Source organism: Heptranchias perlo, chromosome 20 (genome assembly GCF_035084215.1).
Source record: "Heptranchias perlo isolate sHepPer1 chromosome 20, sHepPer1.hap1, whole genome shotgun sequence".
In the NCBI taxonomy this organism is placed as follows: domain Eukaryota; kingdom Metazoa; phylum Chordata; class Chondrichthyes; order Hexanchiformes; family Hexanchidae; genus Heptranchias; species Heptranchias perlo.
The window spans coordinates 40,598,098-40,622,484 of NC_090344.1; the positions used below are offsets into that span (position 1 = coordinate 40,598,098).

At 45.6% G+C, this 24,387-nt stretch overlaps 1 protein-coding gene across 1 annotated transcript in view; it reads left to right on the plus strand.

The window, feature by feature from the left end:
- LOC137336033 (netrin receptor UNC5D-like) overlaps window positions 1-24,387 on the plus strand; it is a 203,488-nt gene that overhangs the window by 62,073 nt on the left and 117,028 nt on the right. Inside the window, exons 5-6 of the mRNA XM_068001535.1 lie at window positions 16,654-16,797; window positions 21,507-21,610. Coding sequence (XP_067857636.1) covers window positions 16,654-16,797; window positions 21,507-21,610 — 248 coding nt within the window. The remainder of the gene's footprint in view (window positions 1-16,653; window positions 16,798-21,506; window positions 21,611-24,387) is intronic.

Below are 24,387 nucleotides of genomic sequence, written 5' to 3' on the forward strand. Positions count from 1 at the left end.
TGATGGGCAAGGAATAGACAGTGAGCAGGAGGGACAAAGGGAAAAATTGATTAGTTGGGGCCAAAAGCATAGACAGGGAAGAGTCTTAACAAGACTTTGGAAGACTGGGAGGGACATGACAAAATGCAGATGCTGAGGGATGGAGTTTCGAGAGAACGGGTATATAGTGGCTGAAGGAGTGCTCGCTGTTAGAGGGAGTGGGGAACAGGGAGCAAGCCCGTATCGGGTGAGTGCCTGCAGGGACATACAACCAGAGTGTATTGCTGGGGTAGGGTAGGGAAGGCTGTTAATTATATCCTTGTGATTTATATCAATTAGTGCTAATTGTATTCAGATGGTGGGTATCAACTGGGGACTCTCGTACCCATTTATCGGAGTGTGTTGTGATATGGAGCTCTGTAAATAAAGGCTTGGCAGCAACTGAAGACTCAGCTCCAGTATTCCATCCTTCACCAACTGGCTATCCAGTTTATAACAAAGGCTACACAAAACTTGCAAATAAAATATGAACAGAAAGTTATCCCTCCAATATGGAAGAAAAATCTTATTTTATATTTTTCATTTTTACTCAAAGGAATAACAGGGAGAACCAACTTCAGAGGTGACATGCGCTCACAATCAGAGCTGGTTACAGGATTTAAGCGCTAAGGTTGATTGGTTTGCTTGCATTCTATTCTGCTGCTCCTCCCCTGAAGATGAGACGTATGTAGTGCCATGGTCCACAGGCACCTGCCACCCTCAGCGCCTCACTTAAGGATCCTTTCCTCTTTGTGTGAGTCTGCACAGTGAGTGTCAGCAGGTTTGCTCAGCTGTGAGGGGCATCCTGTCCTTTCCCACTGCCTACAGAAGTGAGCTTTCAATAAGATTGCAAAAGCAAGGCAAGACCCCTGTCGACTCTTCCCTCCCATCCCCTCCCCGCCCCCCCCCCACCCCCCCCCCCCCATCCGTCCTGTGCCCACGTATGCTGGAGCCAACTACAGTGGGGCTGAAGATTGTAGAGATAGAGTGGGGAAAGGCCACACACTGGGTTATGAATGAGAATGAGGATTTTTGAAGTCACAATGTTAGAGGATAGGGAGCCCAGTAGAAGTTAGCAGTTACAAGGTTATGGGTGAGCAGGACATAACATGGGAAAGAGCCAAGGCGACAGAGTGTGGATGAGATGAAGTTTGTGTGATGTCAGTGGGTGCGCCATTGGAGAAATTGTTTGGAGAAACACCCAACACAATGAAAGAAAACGTGTCAAAAGGCATCTCTGTGGAAGTTACACGTGAAAATGACACGGCTCTCCTCCATACCCACACAAAAATAGGCCTGCAAACACTGGACACATTAAGGAAGGCCTCGAAGACAAATATGAAGAAGATCTCCACATACAGCTAGCTAATGATAATGTCTGTGTCCTGTTACCGTAACAACATGGGACCGAAACGTTTTCACCGTTGCATAGAACTCTACTGGTCTAAGTGAACAAACTTTTTAAAAGGTCTGCTGATTTTGGAATGAGTTTCCCCAGAATTGCATGAAATGGATTGTGATGAAGGGGCTGCACCCAAAACATTAACCTACCCTCTCTCCCTGGTGTTGATTAACCTACGCGGAGCGGGGGTGCTGGGGTGGGATTGGACCATTGGTCAGACTCGGAGCGGAGGTGCTGGGCTGGGGTTGACTTTGCTTGCTGTAGCAGTTGGTTGTTTGTCCCGTTGCAGGAGGTGGCACAACAGTGTGACAGCCTCCCGAGAGAAGGGCAGCCTCCTTGTGCCCTGCTCCTCAGAGACCTGCATTATGTTGTCCTGGGCCAATGCACTCTGCTTGAGGGTAAGGATCCCTGCAAGCATGCCTCTTTCTATTTCTTCTCCTTGCAGCACCAGCTCCGTGTGTTCCTTCCTCCTCCTCCTCTAACCAGAGTGGAATTGCCAGAAGTACCCCCACGATAAATAAAAGTGCATTGTGAGAAGCCTTTTAAGAGTTGAGAATGTTCTACAACAACTGCAATTATTTTGAAATGATCAAAGTCACCTAAAACCACAATATAATAGAAGCAAAACGTCTCCCAAAACTTGCCAGTGTTTTACCTGAGAGCAATAGAGGATCGCTCTAAATACCGCTGGAAATGGCCACCTGCCAACTTGTACCACCCTTGGTTTGTGGGCGGAGTTGAGGAACTTGCAATAGCACTGCGGGTCGAGACCAAAATGGCGTGCGGGTCCCAAACGCGTGTAAGTTCTCCTCATCTACCCCCTGTTTCTTTTGCCAATTATTTTAAATCTGTGTCCTCTACTTACCGACCCTTCTGCCGCTGGAAATAATTTCTCCTTATTTGACTCTGTCAAAACCCTTCATAATTTTGAACGTCTATTAAATCTCTCCCTATCCTTCTCTGCTCTATGGAGAAGAACCCCAGCTTCTCCAGTCTCTCCACATAACTGAAGACCCTCATACCTGTTACCATTCTAGTCAATCTCTTCTGCACCCTCTCCAAGGCTTTGACATCCTTCCTAAAGTGCGGTGCCCAGAATTGAACACAATACTCCAACTGGGGCCTAACCAGTGATTTATAAAGGTTTACCATAACTTCTTTGCTTTTGTACTCTACACCTCTATTTATAAAGCCCATTTGTAATAAATCATCAAAAATCATTAATAATCATTTGCATAAATGCAAAAACAAATACAATCTGTTCTAAGGAGCAGGCTGGAGAGTGGTATGTACAGGAATAACTTAATAAGAAACAGACTGCATGGAGTTGATGGGGATGATCCCGCTTGACAAACCTCCTCAACACCCTGCTACAGCTAAAGTAAACTCCTCATGATTGTTTATTGGAGTTTCAAAAAGCTTTTTGACAAAGTTCCACATGTAAGACTTTTAATTGAACTAAAGAGCACAGAAATCTAGGATAGGAATTGAATAAGAAACTAGTTTAAAAAAGGAGAAACTGAAAGGGTGTCTGAAATTTGTAATGGTCGATTAGGGAGGGGTATTGGGTGGAGTCCTGTAGGGCTCGCTGCTTTGATCCCTGTTGTTTTAATCTGCATTAATGATCTGAATACCAAAACTAAACGTACCATGTCACATTTGCTAATGGCATGAAAATAGGGAGAACAGTAGAGACAGAGGATGCAGCTATAAAGATGCTCTGTCAAAACCCTTCATACCTGTTATCATTCTAGTCAATCTCTTCTGCACCCTCTTTTGCAACTTGAGTGGACAAATGCAAATGAAATCTGACCGATAAATATACACGTAGTGGGTGAACTTCAACTTTTGCTGGGGCTCAAAATGAACGGTAGCGGATTGGACCCCCATTACACAGGTACGTTAATGTTCTTTAGGGAAGGAAACTTACTGTCCTTACCCGGTCTGGCTCCTATGTGACTCCAGTCTCACACCCGCATGGTTGACTCTTAACTGCCCTCTGAAGTGGCTGAGCAAGCCACTCAGTTGTACGGGGCAACTGTGGATGGGCAATAAGTGCCGTCCTTGCCAGTGACACCCATACCCCGAGATTGAATAATAATTTAAAAAAACACTCCATCTGATTTTCCTTTCCACTGACTTCAAATCGTGTGGGGTGTAAAACAGTGGTGGAGGGATGAGTTTTGATGGGCCGAAAACCCTTCCCTTATCCTTGATTTTTCTTCTGATCTTAACAAATTACCTTACAACCGTTGCCACCACCTGTAATAACTGGTACTGCACCTTGTGTCATATAATCCAAAACACAAGCCAAGTTTGGTAAAGTAAAATCTAGAACTGTAAAGAACAAGCAGCAGGACTGGTGGACTCGGCACAAACATGTTCCCTTTTACTGAAATCCTGCCAGCATTGTGTTGGTACAGAATTGTTAATGGGGGAGGGGTGTGATTGCAATGCAAGCCTTTGCACAGGCAACATAAAATCAGCACTTTCAATAAGCCGAGGAGACAGATTCTCTCCCTGTCAGCCCGTGGAAGATTTTCCCGTTATCAATTATGGGCAATGCTTGTTCCCAGATTCAAAGGATGAAATGGGACCCAGGTCTTGATTGCACAAACCAGAAGCAGGGACAGCATTTTGACAGATCTTTCTCCCCTGTTTGAATGCAATTCTTTCTCCATGGAGACAGAAGTCCAGCCACCGAACCGTGTGAAAATTTAGTGTTTTTTTTTCTTGAGATGAAGAATGAGAGAGCAGAGATTTGTTAACCGGTGATGTCCACAATCTCCCACCCAACTCATATTAACAGCGAGAGTGCAGACAAACTGTTCACAAAAATAATTAAAACAACGCCCTATTAATAATGCAGAAGATTAAAATTTAAAAGACACAAAGATTTTTGTCACGGTTTACGCATGAAGATTATTCTCCCAAGACCGGAAAATTAGATACCGTGAGCTGCTGCCTTAGTTGCTGCATTAATTAAAGATCTTCTATATTAACCTATCTGTACATAATCCTCAGTATCTATTTATTATTTTAATATTATAAAATTATAATGTTTGTGTTCACTTCTTGTCACGTGAGCATCACACTCCTTGGGGTCGATTTTGACTTTTGGGGTGGGGCGGGTCGCCTGGCAGAGTGCGCTGGATACCCGCCCGTTTTGGGGGTGGCGGTGTGGCCGGGGGGGCGGTGGAAACCTGAGCCATTTATAGGCCCGTGCCTCATTTAATTGGAATTGACGAGTTGTGGATGCTAAAAGGACATCCCTGATGTAGCTCGCCCGATTCAGGCCGGCCCAATATTGGGCAGCCTGGAGGCCGCCTGGCCAGCAGCAAGGTAAGTCTGGCCGGGTGTCGCGATCATGGAGAGTCGGGGTTGGGGGGTGGGGTGGTGTTGGAGAGACTGGAGCAGCAGCAGCACTGGTCATCTTTGTGGGGCCCGAAGGAGAGCCCCACAAAGATAATTTAAAACTTATCTTTTCAGAACCTCTTGGCATTGTTTTACAGTAAAACTGGTCAGCGAGCCCATGCTCCAACCAGCTCGATCATAAAATGACACATCCTATATATAGCATAGGACACCTGATTTGCATATTAATGGCGGTAGGCCCTTGCAAAAGGGCAGCAGGCTGATCCTCGGTGTTGAAGCGGTAAGTCTACCGTCCCCATTTTGAGGCCGTTACCCCTCCATTAAAGCCAATTTTGGCAACGTAAAATTTGCCCCCCTTGTATCACACTCTGGCAGCATACTTCCTATGTCATACTTAGGTTACTTATTCGAGTTCACTTATTCATGGCAGATATCTTGGCAGTCATAAGGAGCGCACAGAAAAAGTGGTAAAGGAACAGAAAATACCAGGGCCAAATGTTTGCAGTCTTTTCACAAGTAAAGCCAGGATTCTGGTCTCCAGCCTGCATAAGAGCTAACGTTTCAATGAAGTCATCCAGTGTTTACTTAACATCAGTTAGACTTTGTAGTCTTAAAGGGACATTGCTTCACCTCAGCAGCAGAATAATACTCCGTGCGTTGTATGGCATAATGCACCTTTCCTCATAAATCATTTTATATTCATTAATCCAAGGAATTGATTACTTAGGTTCATTTCCCCACAGGGCTCAAATGAGCAGCGGACTTTAAAGGACAGCCCAGATTAACACAGCTCCATCTTAGCAGTTAAACCTCCCAACTGTGCTCAGCCCCATGAGCATTGCCACAGGAGACCAGCTATGCTACAAAATCTTATTCCTGTTGCAAAATATACTAAATGGTTTGTCTAATGCAGAAATATTTTCAGCGGTTAAATAAATTATATATTACTTCTATGGAGCTCTATGTTCCTCTTAAAAACTCAAACGTTTTTTCAGGGTAATTTAACATGAAATTGAAAGTGCACCACATACTTCCATCTCTCGTCGAGCGTGAAACAAAGTACTTGTACTTCTTGTTCCCGTGGCTCCCTTTCACAGACATCTTGACCTAACGTTCAAGAGTTCTCAGAGAAATGGAAGGCAGCTTCTTCCAAGCAGAAAGGTTATACCCTCTGTATACTGAACATTTCCTGTGGCTTTCAAATCGTATATGAGCTGAATTTTATAATGTAGTTTCTCCCAGAATTATGTTATTTATGTTCTTACTTCTGATTGCTGTAAAATCCAGATGTTGATAGCTGTATGGACCTTTCTGAAAGAAGTAAAGGATTAAAAGAAAGAACTTGCATTTATATAGCACCTTTCACAACCTCAGGAAGCTCTTCCCAGCCAATGAAGTGCTTTTTGAAGTGTGGTCACTGCTGTAATGTTGGAAACGCAGCAGCCAATTTGTGCACAGCAAACAGCAATGTGATAATGACCAGGTAATCGGTTTTAGTGATGTTGGTTGAGGGATAAATATTGCCCAGGCCACCGGGGAGAACTCCCCTGCCCTTCTTCGAAATAGTGCCACAACCTTTTGAAAGAAGTGATGGAAGAAACACTTGCAATTAATATTGCACCTGATCAAAAAGTCTTCAAACACTTTTTTGGGGTGCTGTGACTGTTATATGGACAAATGCTGCAGCCATTTTGCAACGTGTTACAAACAGTAATGCAATGAATGACTGGTTAACATGTGTTTTTGGTGGTGATATTTGTTGAGGGAGGAATGTTGAACTCCCTGGTCATCTTCAGCTCGCACCATGAAACACGTAACATCCATTTGGGCAGGCAGTTTAACATCTCGTCCGAAGGACAGCACCTCTGCCAATGCAAGCACTCCCTTAGTACTGCAGTGTCAGCCTGCATTATGAGCGCAAATCCACAACTTTCTGACCTGGGGATTGAGAGTACTAGCAACTGAGCCAGTTGCGTCACTGGCTGCACAGATGAAGCTGCATTCAGACACACTTATGAAAGCAAACAATCTACACAAATTTTTCACTCAGCCTGTGAAGCTACATTGCAAAAATCATCTTTGCGCACAATTATTTTTTGCAGATACAAGGGAAATAAATTCACAACAGTCCTTGCTTTTAGAGGCATCAACCAATGTGGAATTTGGGATGCTACCTGCAGAAATTCTCAAACATGAAAGCAAACTGCCAGGCATTTTCCTTCAAGTCACAGTTAGCAACTATTCAGCAGAACTGAATCTATGCCAATTTGTCAGCTTGGCTCAGTTGGTAACACTCTCATATCCGAGTCAGAGGTTGTGGTTTCAGGCACATAACCTAGGCTGAGACTCCAGTACTGTACTGAGGGACGATGCACTGTCATAGATGCTGTGCTTTGGGTGGGATGTTAATTGAGGTTCGGCCGAATATTAAAGATTTTTGGCACTACACTAAGGTAAGCGGGGAGTTCTCCTGATGGCCTGGCCTGCATTCTTCCCTCAACAAACACGAAAATAAAACTGATTAACTGATCATTAATTTCATTTTCTGTTTGTGGCATCTTCCCAAGCACGAATTACTTGCTGCATTTGCCCACATAACAACAATCACTGCACATTAAATTAATTAATTGGATGTGAAGCACTTCTAACTATTTTTGAGTGACCTGATGAGGCACTATGTAAATGGAAGTCTTTTACTTTTCGCACATTTGCATCAATATAACTTAAAATGAAATATATCAGGACTCTGCATCATTTTGTCCCATTTTTTTTTATTCGTTCATGGGATGTGGGCGCGCTGGCAAGGCCAGCATTTATTGCCCATCCCTAATTGCCCTTGAGAAGGTGGTGGTGAGCCGACTTCTTGAACCGCTGCAGTCCGTGTGGTGAAGGTTCTCCCACAGTGCTGTTAGGAAGGGAGTTCCAGGATTTTGACCCAGCGACGATGAAGGAACGGCGATATATTTCCAAGTCGGGATGGTGTGTAACTTGGAGGGGAACGTGCAGGTGGTGTTGTTCCCATGTGCCTGCTGCTCTTGTCCTTCTAGGTGATAGAGGACACGGGTTTGGGAGGTGCTATCGAAGAAGCCTTGGTGAGTTGCTGCAGTGCATCCTATGGATAGTACACACTGCAGGCAACAGGGGGACGGTGGTGAAGGGAGTGAATTTTTAGGGTGATGGATGGAGTGCCAATCAAGCGGGCTGCTTTGTCTTGGATGGTGTCGAGCTTCTTGAGTGTTGTTGGAGCGGCACTCATCCAGGCAAGTGGAGAGTATTCCATCACACTCCTGACTTGTGCCTTGTAGACGGTGGAAAGGCTTTGGGGAGTCAGGAGGTGAGTCACTCGCCGCAGAATACCCAGCCTCTGACCTGCTCTTGCAACCACAGTATTTATATATATATTTATAACAATTAAGTTTCTGGTCAATGGTGACCCCCAGGATGTTGATGGTGGGGGATTCAGCGATGATAATGCCGTTGAATGTGAAGGGGAGGTGGTCATTGCCTGGCACTTGTCTGGCGCGAATGTTACTTGCCACTTATCAGCCCAAGCCTGGATGTTGTCCAGGTCTTGCTGCATGCGGGCTCGGACTGCTTCATTATTTGAGGGGTTGCGAATGGAACTGAACACTGTGCAATCATCAACGAACGTCCCCATTTCCGACCTTATGATGGAGGGAAGATCATTGATGAAGCAGCTGAAGATGGTTGGGCCTGGGACTCTGCCCTGAGGAACTCCTGCAGCAATGTCCTGGGGCTGAGATGATTGGCCTCCAACAACCACTACCATCTTCCTTTGTGCTAGGTATGACTCCAGCCACTGGAGAGTTTTCCCCCTGATTCCCATTGACTTCAATTTTACTGGGGCTCCTTGGTGCCACACTCGGTCAAATTCTGCCTTGATGTCAAGGGCAGTCACTCTCACCTCACCTCTGGAATTCAGCTCTTTTGTCCATGTTTGGACCAAGGCTGTAATGAGGTCTGGAGCCGAGTGGTCCTGGCGGAACCCAAACTGAGCATCGGTGAGCAGGTTATTGGTGAGTAAGTGCCGCTTGATAGCACTGTCGACGACACCTTCCATCACTATGCTGATGATTGAGAGGAGACTGATGGGGCGGTAATTGGCCGGATTGGATTTGTCCTGCTTTTTGTGGACAGGACATACCTGGGCAATTTTCCACATTGTCGGGTTGATGCCAGTGTTGTAGCTGTACTGGAACAGCTTGGCTAGAGGCGCGGCTAATTCTGGAGCACAAGACTTCAGCACTACAGCCGGGATGTTGTTGGGGCCCATAGCCTTTGCTGTATCCAGTGCACTCAGCCGTTTCTTGATATCACGTGGAGCGAATCGAATTGGCTGAAGACTGGTTTCTGTGATGGTGGGGATATCGGGAGGAGGCCGAGATGGATCATCCACTCGGCACTTCTTGCTGAAGATGGTTGCAAACGCTTCAGCCTTTTCTTTTGCACTCACGTGCTGGACTCCGCCATCATTGAGGATGGGGATGTTTACAGAGCCTCCTCCTCCCGTTAGTTGTTTAATTGTCCACCACCATTCAAGACTGGATGTGGCAGGACTTCAGAGCTTTGATCTGATCCGTTGGTCGTGGAATCGCTTAGTTTCCAATTCACTCTTGAATGTGAATCTTCCCAAGGAAATATCTGTGGACTTTCTGCTTATGTAGGTATGTCCAAGATTATTTTCAGGATCACATTCCTTGAAGCCTATTGATAGTTTTTCCCTGCTTGAGTTAAGATTTTTTTTAAATGCTCAGGATTTGTGCATCACTGGCAAGGCCGGCATTTATTGCCCATGCCTAGTTGCCCTTGAGAAAGTGAGCCACCTTCTTGAATCGCTGCAGTCTATGCGGTGAAGGTTCTCCCACAGTGCTGTTAGGTTGGGAGTTCCGGGATTTTGACCAGTGACGATGAAGGAACGGCGATATATCTCCAAGTCGGGATGGTGTGTGACTTGGAGGGGAACTTGGAGGTGATGTTGTTCCCATGCACCTGCTGCCCTTGTCCTTCTAGGTGACGGAGGTCACGGGTTTTGAAGGTGCTGTCGAAGAAGCCGCGACGAGTTCACTTTTGGGGGTGATTTTCCAACAGGGAGCCTCATCTGCCAGGACCATATATCGGAAGTTCGGGAGAATGCATTGCATGATTTTTCAGCAATTTTAATTTACTGGTCAGAAAATTGGGGCAGCGCGCTCCTGATTTTCTGATATGCCCTCCCAATGGGCAAGGCTCACTGCTAGCAGCACAAAGTCAGAAAATGACCTCATTTGTGCTGGTTCAAAGACCGTCATGTCAAAAATGTAAATCAGCGATTTTTAATGGTCTGGAATGCACTATCTGAAAAGGTGGTGGAAGCAGATCCAATAATAACTTTCAAAAGGGAATTGGGTAAATATTTACAAGGCTATGGGGAAAGAACAGGGGAATGGGACTAATTGGATTGCTCTTTCAAAGAGCCGGCACAGGCACGATGGGCTGAATGGCCTCCTTCTGTGCTGTACCTACTATGATGGAAAGTAAAGGAACATTCTCACTAAATATTGAATACGTACAACCTTGTCTCAAAAAAAAATTCTCTCCCCTTTTCCAAATCTTATCAAGATTTTTTCTTGTCAGAATTTAATATCTAACTTACAAATTCCGACACAGTGGAAAGAACCATTTGACCAGTTTTTGGGTTAGCGCACTGGACTCTGAAGGATTTGTAAAATTTTCCAGTGTTGGCTGAGATCCTGGGAGTTATTAACAGGATCTCTAGCAGCCCCATTTTTATTTTCAGTTTCTATGACACAATATTTTTATCTGTTTAACAAGTTTACAGGAAAGAAATAACATAGATTACATTTTTTTTTTCCAGACAGTATTTTGCTGACCAAGATCTTATCTTGCCAGCAGCCAATTCAGTATTTATTCCTGACATTATTTCTTCGGCAGTTGTAAGTCTCTCTTTCAACAAAGAGCTTCAGTAACAGAGACCCAGGTTCCTGCTGCTCAGCTAACACAAAGGCTTCAATAATGAGACTGAGAAGCGTGCCATGTGCAGGGTACTGAGTTCAAATTCACAGACTCTGTTCCCGCCAGGTGGGACCAGGAAGGGTTAAAATACCCGCTATTGAGCTGCAACTTGAAAACACTGGGAGGGCATATCAGAAATTTGGGTGCACACTCACTCCACTCCATTTTCCAACCATTAATTTAAATGGTCCTAGCAGATGATAGTCAAAAAAAGAATGAGATAGCAGTTGTAGATAAATTATTGGGGAAAATAATACTGTCAATGCTCTTCTAATGTGTGTCGAAAACTTAATTACCTATTATACACAATGCATAAATTTTCTACATTAATGTGGTCTTTATAGTTTTCCACATGTGTATAGAAGGCACAATGGGTCCTTCGCCTGCTTTTGGAAGTCAGTTGGAATTCTTTGAGGAGGAGACGATTTTGGTCTTCGATTCCCTCTGTGCAGGGATTGATATACCCGGTCGGCCTGTGCCCAGGGGTCCCAGCGAAATTTGGGGCCCCAGCTAAAACAAGTTTGTGTTATTAATGGATTGGGGAATGTTGTGCAGAGGGGCCCCTAATGGTCTTGGTGCCCAGCGCCCCAAGAATTCGTAACGCAGCTCTGCCTCTGTGGCCTCACTCCACCCTATTTCAGCAATCTTCTCCAGGCTTATGTCTCGGAGTATAATTTCCATTCCTCCAGTGGAGGCTGATAATTCAGCCACTATTCCCCTGCCCTTTGGAATTCTCTCCCTACATCACTGTCTTCAAACTTTTCTCTTTAAGCATTTCTTTGATCTCCTTTCCTCCCTCTCCCACCCCTTTCCCCCAAGTTATTTACTTCTCCTGCTTGGTCCACCTTTCCTCCCCTGTGAAAAATGTCCATTATGTGAGGAGCTGTTTACAAATGCAAGCTGTTGTAATTGTCGTGGACAAGGGCTGCCCAATGGGTGTAAGTGAGTTTAAGAAGACATTGGATAAAGTTCAGTTTCAGGAGCTTTGAAGAGTGTCTGGATTTGTTCAGCTGAATTAAAATGCGCTGGGCAACAGGAGGCAAAAAATGAGGTACAGTCAAAAATCTGTCAGGGAAAGTGATATATTGAGGTCTGCAGGTGTCTGGTTTGGCCGCTCTGCTGTTTTACTCTAGCTATAAATGATACAGAGCAGGGAGCTTCCAGTAATAATATAACATTTGCTGATGATATCGAGCTGCATGGCCGGGTAAACAGTATGGAAGAGATGATGGTGTTCAAAGGCATCTGGGAAAATTCATCAGATTGGCAGAGGAATAGCAGATGGAATTCAGTATTTTACTCAGCAGGCGTTTTGTATCTGTTTGGTTTTGCTTCGCAGCTGATTTTAATGTAACGTGAGATGTCGCATTGAACCACACTGGGCTCCAGCCCTAATTTTTCCAATCTCAGGCAGGTAGCCAGTGAGGTTTCTACAATTGGCCTAAGTGCCGATGAGTTGCAGAGGGAAAATAAATCACCCGGGATGGGAGTCAGTGACCCCTGCTGGAAAGTGCTCTCTTGTGGGCATCAGATGAGAGCAGGATCAGACTCATGCCCTCATGGCCACATTGTCCACATGGTTTACACATGAAGAATGGAAACTTGGGTTCGATACTGATGCATAGCTGACACTTGTGTCGCCTATACCCCAAACGGAAATCAGGGGGAGGAGGGCAGAAAACTGGGCCACGTTTCTCCTTCACTCATTGCACAACTAGCAACCTTCAACAAGTTAATATTTAGGGGGAAATTGTACCAAGCCCACAATCCCTTCACCGAACCGAGCAGAGCTATAATAGATGAATTACTTTCTTTTAAAACAAATGTGTATATTTGTGGGATTTTATACAGAATTCATGACATAGTGCAAATTGTGCCCTGCATAATTAATGATTATGTTTTGACAAATTGTATTTTTGCAGTAATTATGTGGCAGATGTTTCTTTGCTGCTGTATCCAGAGGATGATGTGGAGGCCACTGACAGTAACGTTAATTGTAATTTTATGCTAAAACATTGAAACACAATTTAACTTTCATGTTAAATTATCCCTGTTACTATGAATAACTGGACAGTGAGATGAGTTGTATGTACCGTACTAAATAGGGATGCCAATTATGCAATGAAATGCTCTACTTCTTCTCGATACAATAAATTACTGTTAGCTAGTTTATCTCCTGCAGCATTGCTCAGTGACAAAAATAAGAACTGTGTCCGTTCCTTCGTTTAACTGCCTCTGCTTGTCTCCAATTCTCTATTTTTTGTGCTTTTCCACCTTAGACTTTGTGTCCCTCTTTATCTCTCTCTCTCTATATATAATTCATATACTTACATTGCCATATTAATATTTCCCTGACTCATTTTCTGACTATTTCCCTCTCTTTATAAGTCTCTCCTTCCCTGTCTCCCCTTGCTCCCGGTCTCTCCTTGTGCCTCCCACACAGTTTCTCTTTCTTTCTGCATGTGTAACATTTTCCTCTCTTGTCTTTCTGTCTGCCTCTTTGTCTGCATGTTTTCCTAGTTGCTCTCCCTTTTCTTTAAGCTCTCTTTCTTTCTGTACCTTTCTCGCATTCTGCGTTTCCTCGCCCATGAACATCAGGATGCCAGACTCTTGTCTCTCCCCGGGTACGAAGCCGAGTTTAATCTCTCAGGAACCGGGGAAAATCCTGAAACTCCCCGCAAAAACTGCCCAGTATTGCACCGACCACGTTGCTGGTGAGTTCGAACAGGATGCCTGATCAGGGCGTGCAGCTTACTGGCGCCTCCCACAGGCAGGAAACGGCAAGCGTTCCACACACTGCCCATCCGCTCCAAGCTTACAGTTAAAATCCATCGCAATAAGCATCATCCCCCATTTGCCATCAAGAAAAATCAAGCAATGCTGTTAATATCTCGAACTTCTCTCAATCCCCATTCTCTGGAGACCTCCTTGGCCTGTGTGCCATGGTATCATACTGTGTTGCCCGTTTACTAATGTCCTGTTTTCAGTTTAAGCAAGACACTGGCTTGGCCTCCAGTTCTATGAATTTGAAATCCAGCCATTGTACATTTCTTTTAACTAAATTGTTACGTTCCTAGCAAAAAGCGCTTTTAATGTTCAAGTGCGTCAGTCAATAGCACTCATGTCTCTGAGACAAAAGGTCTTCGGTTAAAGGCCCACTCCAGGATTTGAGCACATAACCGATGCTGTGTTGCACTTTTGGCAGCAACAAACTTTAGCTGAGACAGAGGGGCTGGTTTGCATTGTGGCTGCTGCGCTGTCGGAACTTTGGCAAAATGGGGGGGTGGGTGGGGGTACTTCTGCTCCACTCATCCAGCCCCCAACTTCCCAGAGTCGGAGAGTCATTTGACTATGTGGGGTGCACTCCCTGCAGGATTCCCATCCATGTCGGGGCGTGCACTGTTCTAAAAATTATAGCCGGGTGGCGCAGGATAAAATACTCGAGCTAGTCTTCAGTTACTTCCAATCCTTTATTCACAGAGCTCCATGTTATACCCACGCCGCACCTTAGACCAACTCTCTTATAAAAAGGATACAAGAGAGTCCCCAATTGACCCACACCACCTGAATACAATTAACACTAATTAATATAAATCGCATGATACAATTAACATGCGGGAGATCATTGCAGCAGAGTAAGGAGCTTGCCAGCCTGTGGGGAAGCCAAAGAGGACAACTGGGGCATGGGCAGTGTAATCAATTGATTGCAGACCCTTGGGGCCTCCTCCCGAGCATTCTTGGTATTGGTCCTGCAGAAATGGCAGGAACTATGATGTGTAACATATTCCCATTGTTTGAACCTCATTGTATTATACCCACCCATATTTGGACACTCCTGCTACTTCCAGTCGGAAATCCCAGATGTAACAGAGGGTGACGGAGAGCATACCTCCCTTGGTTTCCCCATCAAATTCCCTCCCCCGCCCCCAACCACTGGAGTTATGCCAGGGGAAATTATGCCCCATTAAACCGAGGCCCCAGCTGCCTGTCCAGATCATAGAATCATAGAAAGGTTACAGCATGGAAGGAGGCCATTTGTCCCATCGAGACTGCGCTGGCTCTATGCAAGAGCGATCCAGCTAGTCCCGCTCCCCCGCCCTATCCCCGTAGCCCTGCAAATTTTTTACTTTCATGTGCTTAGTTCAGTACAGTTCCCTTTTGAAGGCCACGATTGACTCTGCCTCCACCACCCCCTCGGGCAGTGCATTCCAGATCCTAACCACTCGCTGTGTAAAAGAGTTCTTCCTCATGTCATCTTTGGTTCTTTTGCCAATCACCTTAAATCTATGTCCTCTGGTTCTTGACTCTTCTGCCAATGGGAACAGTTTCTCTCTATCTACTCTGTCTCGACCCTGTTATGGATGTTAAAAGTTCTCTGGCACTATTCGAAGAAGAGCTGGGAGGAGTCCAGGCTAATTTTCTTCCTTCAACCAACATCACCAAAACAAAAAGGATTGAATTGGTCATTCTGTTCATTTCTGGGATCATGCTGTGCACAAATTGACGGCAACCTTTTCGTACAGAACTCCAGTGACTGTAACTCATTGTGTGTGAAGTTTCTGAAAGGGCTGATAAAATGCTTTGCAAATACCATCATTCCTATCTTGTTGTCAGATGTGCAACAAAAATCTCTGCTATGAGTTAATTTAACTTTGGAAAATGTATGGTAATCACAGTTTTTTTTCAATGATAGTCTACGTTATTATCACTAAAATTCAAAACACTGTTCCATTGACCGATGACATTTTGAACTTATCAAGCCAGACTGTAAGTCTCCACCCTCCCAGGCAGCTCTTGAGTGGAGGGGAGGGTGGGGAGTGGAGGGGAGGGGGCGGGAGTTGGTGGGGGGACAGCTGCAGAAATCAACTTAGCAATGCACTCTGCCATAGCCCTGCCTTCATGCTGCTTTCCACAGGTCATTTCCAGCAGCAGAAACTGCATCTGCCTGTACCTGGATGCACGCAAGCAGAAGATAGTGCAGGAACACAGGCTGAGAGGCCCCGTTGTCCAGTGGTCAGCGCAGGCGGCACCGGAGCAGGAGTACAAGAGGGTCTTATGCAGGCACAGTGAGAATGCAATTCTGGGCAGGCCCCATTAGATCAGAGAGAGCTTTGTGACTCTAAAAAAATTATCTCTTTTTTAAAAAAAAAAAATTCCAGGCACCTCTTGCTGCTGTACATTTCTGCCCTCAGACTGGTGTGACAAGGGAGCTGGCCCCGCCTCCGCCCCCATACGTTAGCGATTCCGAGGTCAGAAATACAGCTAGGGGTCATGGGGTATTTCAGGGGAGGGCAAATATGGCCGCCCATTTCAAATCCTTCCACGGCCTCGCCCCTCTGCTATCTCTGTAACCTCCTCCAGCCTTACGTACCTCCGAGATCTCTGCGCTCCTCCAATTCTGGCCTCTTGCACATCCCTGATTTTGATCACTCCACCATTGGCAGCCGTGCCTTCAGATGCCTAGACCCTAAGCTCTGGAATTCCCTCCCTAAACCTCTCCGCCTCTCTCTCCTCCTTTGAGATGCTGCTTAAAACCAAGCTTTTGGTCACCTGTCCTAATAGCACCTTGTGTGCCTCGGTGTCAAATTTTGTTTAATAACTCTCCTGTGAAGCGCCTTGGGACGTTTTACCATGTTAAAGGCGCTGTATAAATGCAAGTTGTTGTTGTTTTTTGATGCAATGGCTGAGCAGAAAGCCTGGGCCTCCACGAAGGTTTTTGTTGCATTCAAACGCATTTTTACGCCAGTAATTTTCTGGTTAATGGTAATCCTACAAACTGATATGTAACTCGCCTGCATTTACATTGTATTTTTTTTTTCTCGAAGGACTGAATGTTCGAGAGGTCCTGATCAACATATCTCGGCAGCAAGTGGAAGATTTTCATGGGCCGGAAGATTACTGGTGCCTTTGCGTGGCGTGGAGTCAACTGGGAACAACTAAAAGTAGAAAGGCAACAGTCCGAATAGCATGTAAGCAAAAAAAAAACTCAAGTAATTGTTTCAGTTCAGCAACACACACACAGAAACTGAAAGATCGAATTTAATAGCTGTCCTTTCGTCATGCAGGCCATCCAGCTTTGGCTGCTGTAGGGTAGGTAGTCCATCAAACTGTGATTCTCTCTGAATAATTCCACGCTGGAACAATGTGTGAATTATAGTGTGTTCGCAACCTCCAGTATGGCATTATAAAGGAATAGACTACGGGCTCTGAATAATGTAGAAGTCATTTTGCACTTTGAGAGAGTTTTAATGACTTGCGCTTCCGAGAGATGTTTGTCAGATAAATGGCACTCTCACCAAGGTGGAAAATTTCCCTTCTCTGCTTGGGGTGTAGCAAAAATCAAGAACTTTTTTTTTTCTATAACAGAGTTCTAGGGGGGTGAAATTGATCTTTGCGGGTAGCGCAAAACAGGCGATAGTGAATCGGCAGCCCACTTTACACCCTGCCCGTTTTTCTTTATCATTGACATCTATGGAAAAGAAAATTGGGCCTGAGTCCCCTGCTCTGTGACACGGGGCTGGAGTATTTCCATCGCCAGGCGACCTGGAGCAAGCACCGCCACTGCAGTGTAAGCAAAAAAGCAAAATAATGCAGACGCTGGAAATCTGAAACAAAAACAGAAATGCTGGAATCACGCAGCAGGTCAGGCAGCGTCTGTGGAGAGAACCGACACGATAACATTATTGTGACGAAGGATCCTCTGCCAGTGAAGTATTCCAAGGCTTCGATGCGTATTTCCTTCCTTCCTTTCTCGTACGATCCGTTGCCCTGTTGCATTCTCACTGGAATGGATGTACGCCAGAAACATAATCAGAGCGATGATGCTGGTGATTCAGAACAGGACGTTAAGAGGAGTCACTGAAATCCGCAGTTAAAAGTTCACCAAAAGAGCTGCAACCCCAGCAAACGCTATCACTCCAATTATCTTGTCTGGCATGTTGCTATTTCTGTTGATCTCCTGGTATTGGATCATCAGTGCCAGCTATATTCCTCACAACACCTTGTTCAATTTAAACCCAATGTGTCAGTGATTCAGTGTAATAGTTTATTTGCAGCAGCAGTTTAGAGGGTGCTGGGGAAGATCCTGCTGTAAAATTAGAGAGCAAGTGTCCTGATCAAAGAAACCCCCTTTAAAATAATCTGTCACAACTTCGAACTGGATTTCTGGATAGGATTAAAGATCACGTCAAAATCTGCCTGATCATCGAACGAAGCAAAAATCAAAACGTGAAGGTCTGACTCCAAGGGCCCGATATTAGGAGAGAGGCGGGTTGCCAACGGGGGGTTCAACTGGGCGCGTGGGTAACCTGCCCAGTAAAATCGGTGGGTTCACCACGCGATTGTAAGTAAATTGAAGCCACTTACCTTGGCTTCTGGGTTTCGCGCTGGAAAGCTGCGCAGCAGGCAGACTGCGCACCCGCATCATAGGCTGTCAGCTGGAGGAGCCCTATTTAAAGGGGCAGTCCTCCACTGACTGATGCTGCAGAAAGGAGTCAAAATTACAGCATGGAGCAGCCCAGGGGGAAGGCTGCTCCCAGGTTTAATGATGCCTCACTATAGGACCTACTGGATGGGGTGAGGAGGAGGGGGAGGACAGAGACCTTCTCCCCGGCAGACGGGAGGAAATGGCCTGCCTCTGCCATCATGAAAGCCTGGCTGAAGGTGGCAGTGGAGGTCACCAGCACCACCAACATATCGCGCACTTGCAGGAGGCGCTTCAATGACCTAAGTAGGTCAGTCGAAGTGAGTACACTTACTCATTCCCCTACACTCCGTCTGCCACATCACCGCCCCCACCCCACATCTCCTTCGCACTGCCAACACTACTCTATCACATCACTCCTCACACCCACTCAAAGCTCATCCTCATCTTACTTGCACTGACTCATCTCGCCAGTACTCATCCCACCACTACCACTCAACCCAATCCTCATACAATCTCATGGCTCTATCTCATACTCACCATCTGATGCATCTCTTTCACGGTCAGCCTCACCCAAGCTGCCACTACCTGTGCTGCAGCCACAGGGCATGCATCACATAAGTATAGTAGGAAGCGTAAGGCAAACGTGTCGTGAGCATGAAGGGGATGCACAAGGGTGTTTGAGGGTTTGTCATGGTTTTTACTTATATTTGATTTCTGATCAACTCACATTACATATTATATTGTCACCACTACTGCCATGTCTTGGCCATTCTTGACTGGCTTGTGCAATAATGCCCTTTCATGAGGTTCTCCATGAACACCCTTGATTGGCTCATCCTACAGTGGATGTATGTGTAGTTGCATGACTACTTTGTGCAGGTGACTGTTGCGCAGCACTGTGTTGTTTAGCTCCACGTGGCAGAGGTGGACGGCGTGCCTGGCGAGGCTGGTGATGTTGGTCGTCCTCCAATGGAGTGATGAATGCAGCAATGGAAACCCTGCCCATCCTGACGGTGTGAGTGTGAGGGGGTCCACAAAGTAGGTAAATGTGTTTGGACAGCAGAGTTTAGGGTTTGATATAATAATTTTGAGTGTGGAGACAATGGTGTGGCAGGCAAAACTTTGTCTGAGGTGACAGAGTGCCCTGCTGCAATGAATGAGGGTTTACCCCGTACCTGTTAAATGGACCTTTGCAGCTGCCACTGGCTGCTGGCTGCAACACATCTGTTTAAACAGGGAGTGCTTCCCCCAGCATGGGAAACACACTCTGGGTAGTCCAAAATCCGAATCCTCCTAAAATCTCCAACTAATGAGGTCTGTAAACGACAAGTACCCAGATAATGACCTTAAGTGGGATCCCGCCGGCTTTGATTGCCAGTGGGAGTCCCGCATGCGGGGGCTGCGTGCGCACCGATTCGCGTCATTGGGGAACCCGGAAGTGGGCGGGTTGGAGCCGGGCTCTGGACCTGCTCCGGGAATCCCCAATTTCAGGAGCCCCCCGCCAAGAATGCACCCGCTCGGCCATCCGAAAATTGACCCCCAACTCTCACTTGGGGATCATTTTTTTGATTTGACTGCGCAGGGGCAGCACACTACATGAGTTCATCACTGACGGACTCTAGTAAATAACATTTGTGATGTGTTTCTCCTTTTTTGCTCCTTTGAGGTAGGAATATCCGGATGGACACAAAATTTGGACGTTTAGTGCGTTTGCTACTGATGTTACACCACTTTTTGTTAATTGTTTTATTCATTCTCGGGATGTGGGCAAGCCCGGCATTTCTATTGCCCATCCCAGGTTGCCCTGAGAAGCTGGGGATGGGTCTTCTTGGACCACAGTAGGGTTTCATACAACTGTGTGACTTCCTAGGCCACTTCAGAGGGCAGTTGAGAGTCAACCATGTTGGTGTGGGCCTGGAGTCACATATAGGCCCAGACCGGGTAAGGACGGCAGGTTTCCTTCCCTAAAGGACATTAGTGAACCAGATGGGTTTTTACGACAATTCAACAGTTTCATGGTCATTTTTTACTGGTCCCAGCTTTTTATTTCCAAATATTTTTTAAAATGAATTCAAAGTTGTTGAGAATTTCTTTGGAGCTGCTCCCACTCCGCCCCCATAACTTTGTCAGCGATGTGGCGGAAACCCTGTTCACGTGCATGTCCACTGTGGCTCAGTGGGCAGCACTTTTGCCTCTGAGTCAGAAGGTCGTGGGTTCAAGTCCCACTGCAAGGACTTGAGCACATAATCCAGGCTGACACTCCAGTGCAGTACTGAGGGAGCACTGCACTATCAGGAGGTGCCGTCTTTCAGATGAGACGTTAAACCCCGTCTGCCTTCTCAGACGGCCCTAAAAGATCACATGGCACTATTCGAAGAAGAGCAGTGGAGTTCTCCCAGGTTCCTCACCGACATTTATCCATCAGCCTAAAACAGATTATCTGGCCATTTATCACGTTGCTGATTGTGGGACCTTGCTGTGCACAAATTGGCTGCTGCATTTCCGACATTACACAGAGACTACACTTCAAAAGTACTTAATTGGCTGTAAACTACTTAGGGGCGTCCTGATGTCGTGAAAGGTGCTGTATAAATGCAAGTCTTTCAGGGCTTCCACCGCACTTCTGGCGAAGTTACTGTGGAGGAGCAGCTCCAATATCAGTGGCCAAATGTTTAGCGTGTTCATGTGACGAGGCTTCATTCACTCTTTTAGCGCATTAATCCATCCAAATCCATTTGAAATAAACGGGCGAACTCCTGTATTGTATAACGGACAGAAGAATGTCACACCAACGTGTTAAGTATTCCTCTGCTAATACCAATCTCAGTCATTTTCTGTCTTAAGTGCTATTTTCTCCATCAAATGGGTGAGTACTTTGAATAAAACGTTTCCCCCCCCTAGGCTTTACTTTCCCTTCAAGAAAGATGACTCGTCAGTTTTTTTACAATCACGTTAATAAGACCTCGGAAGCCATAGTCATCATTTATAATCAACGTCGTTGCTCAGAATGAGTAGACTGAGTCGAAAGAGTAAACAGAACAAATGGGGGGGATAAAATTACATTTTAATTAAAAGTGAGCTGTGATGTCATTTGCCAAGAATTTACAACATCAGATGATTGCCTTGATTTGAAAGAACGTTGACTTCATGGACAGAGACACGGTGGGATTATAACCTCGAATTCTGATCAGGACTGAAAGTTAGTCCTGGAGTTTGAAAATAAATTCATCTGACGATTTTTTTTTTCATCAGATTTGAGAAAAAATTTTGAGCAAGATCCTCAGGCGAAAGAGGTTCCCCTGGAAGGCAAGATTATCCTGCACTGTCGGCCCCCTGAGGGAGTTCCCACTGCCAAGGTAGGGAGCAGCTTTCAATTTGTTGCAAGCAGTCATAATTTAAGAAACTCACTGAGGTTCTTTTTGGTTTTCGTGGCAATATGTTTAGAGTGGCGCCTGAATTATCCACACTCTCCATTACCTGAAAAGCTCTTTGGTGGGAGTTAGGTTTCAATCATACAATTGAGTATTTTTATTTGATTTTCACAGAGATGGGTTTGGCACAGCAGGATTAGTTAACTAAATTTCCAGTACCTGGTAGAATTCACTATCCAGACAGCGTTGATATTTAGCTTCAGATCGCGGGAGTCGGGCCGCCAGCATCTTCAACAAGAATACCTCATTTTTAGAATGGATAAAAAATGGATCTTGTCTGCACCTGCTGGGAACTTGATTAGATGAAAGCAAGAAACAATTGCATTGATAAAGCACCGTACCACATCTCTGTGAGACACCTCAAAGCACTTCAAGGACACTGAATTATTTCTGCAACTGTTGCAGCCATCTGTAGCAGCCCTTTTGTGCACAGCACGATCCCACAAATATCAACGCGATGAATGACCAGTTAATCCGTTCTTGGTTAAGGGAGGACTGTTGGCCAGGACAATGGGAGAGCTCCCAGTTCCTCTTCAAGCAGCGCCTTGGACTGTTTAATGTCTAAATGGACCGCTGAAACAGGTTGACGGAGTGCTGGTTTAACATCTCATCTGCAGGATTGCACCTCTGGCAATGCCACACTCAGGTGTCAGCCTAGATCATGCATTCGGGTCTTGGCGTGGGGTTTAAACCCGCATGAGAAGATCAAAGGGTATAGAATTCGAGGGAGGATAGTAAACTGGATTAAAAATTGGTTCGGGTGGAGAAAACAGAGAGTTGGAGTTAAGGGCAGTTCTCATGGTGGTTGGAAGTGGGTAGTTGCTGTCCCTCATAGTTCAGTTCTGGGACCACATCTGTTCACTGTGTATATCAATGATTTGCATAGTGATCAAGTGGTGTCAAAACTTGCAGATGGTACCAAATTAGGAGGTATAGTTAATTAATTAGAAGAACAAAGGAAACTGCAAAGGGATATTGATGAGATGAGAGAATGGGCTAAAAAGTGGCCGACAAATTCAATGACAGCAAGAATAAGGTGTTGAATTTTGGTGAGAAAAGTAACAGCAATAATTATACTCTGAATAGCAGTAGGCTCGATGATGTGGAAGAGCGGAGGGATTCGGGGGCACAAGTTCACAGAACGTTAAAGGCAGCACCTCAGGTTGATAAGGCTGTGAAAAAAAAGCTAATAAAATTTGAGGTTTTATCTCAACAGGTACAAGATATAAAAGCCAAGAGACAATGACGAGCCCAGATAAAATGTTAGTAAGACCTCATTTCGAGTACTGCGTGCAGCATGTGGCTGCACATAATAGGAAGGATACTGAGGCTTTGTAAGGATACCTTAGCACCAGGGAGGCAACATACCATCCTGGAGTCACGTTTGCGGCCGCAGAAACGCCTGTCTGTTCCCCTTACAATTGGACCCCCTATCACTATAGCCCTGCCACTCTTCTTCCTCCCCTCCTGTGCAGCAGAGCCACCCGTGGTGCCCCGAACTTGGCTCTTGCTGCTTTCCCCTGATAAGCCATCTCCCCCAACAGTATCCAAAGCAGAATATCTGTTTGAGAGGGAGATGGCCCCGGGAACTCCTGCTCTACCTGCCTAGTCCTTTTACTCTGCCTGGCGGTCACCCATTTCCTTTCTGCCTGCATAATCTTTACCTGCGGTGTGACCACCTCACTGAACGTGCTATCCACGATAGTCTCAGCATCGCGGATGCTCCACAGTGAATCCACCCGCAGCTCCAGCTCCGAAATACAGTTAGCCAGTAGCTGCAGCTGGACACACTTCCTGCACACATGGTCGCCAGGGACACTGGTAGTGTCCATGACTTCCCACATCGTGCAGGAGGAGCAAATGTTAGGCCATGTCCCCTCGTCCTAGTATTCAATTATGGGAGACCTCCAAAAACAGTTACAAATACCTCGGCAGTCAGAAGCAGTAATCCAGCCACTAATCTGTAAATCCTGCATGGTCCCTTTAAATAGCGCTGGTGGGGGGTCCTCCAGGCACTCTAAGACACGTTCAGATAGTTGGGGTTAGGACTGTGTGTTGAGTTGAGCGTTAAGTCCCAAAATGGTGCCTATCATTGTAAATCAGTGTTGCACACTGATTGTATCCATTTTCTCCTTACTTTACATGCTTCCGGCGTTCGTTATCTGCGCCTGTGCTAACTCCTATACCAAGATGGCGCCTGTGTATGTCACACTGGAAACGTGCTTGCGCAGCCAAGACGCCATCTTGGCACTTCCGGAGGCCGCGTCGCGCCAATACAACCGGCGCTATGCGGCCCAATTTAGCGCCCTATGTCTTTCGATGTATTTATCTTTAGATTATGAGAGAAGTGCTACCAACTGAACTAGACTGACACTTACACTTCACACGATCTCTTGTCAACTTTATTTGAATACTTCTGCTGCATTCAGCTTCTAATTGATTCCAGGGAATATTCCATTAATTGGCTAATTACTCATTTTCAGCTGTTGTCAGCAAAAATGACTTTAAGTTCCAACTCATTGAAAGGCACTGTCCAATTCACAAAGGATTTTTTTTCTCATTGCACCTCAAGTTCTGTGCTAGTCAGTCACTATTTCAGACAAAGGGAAAGCTGCATAATTATGGGATGGCTTCTGTTTGTCCAAAGGGAATGAGGCAATAAACATTCTTTCTATAATTTAATTAAAGTGCATATTCTGTCA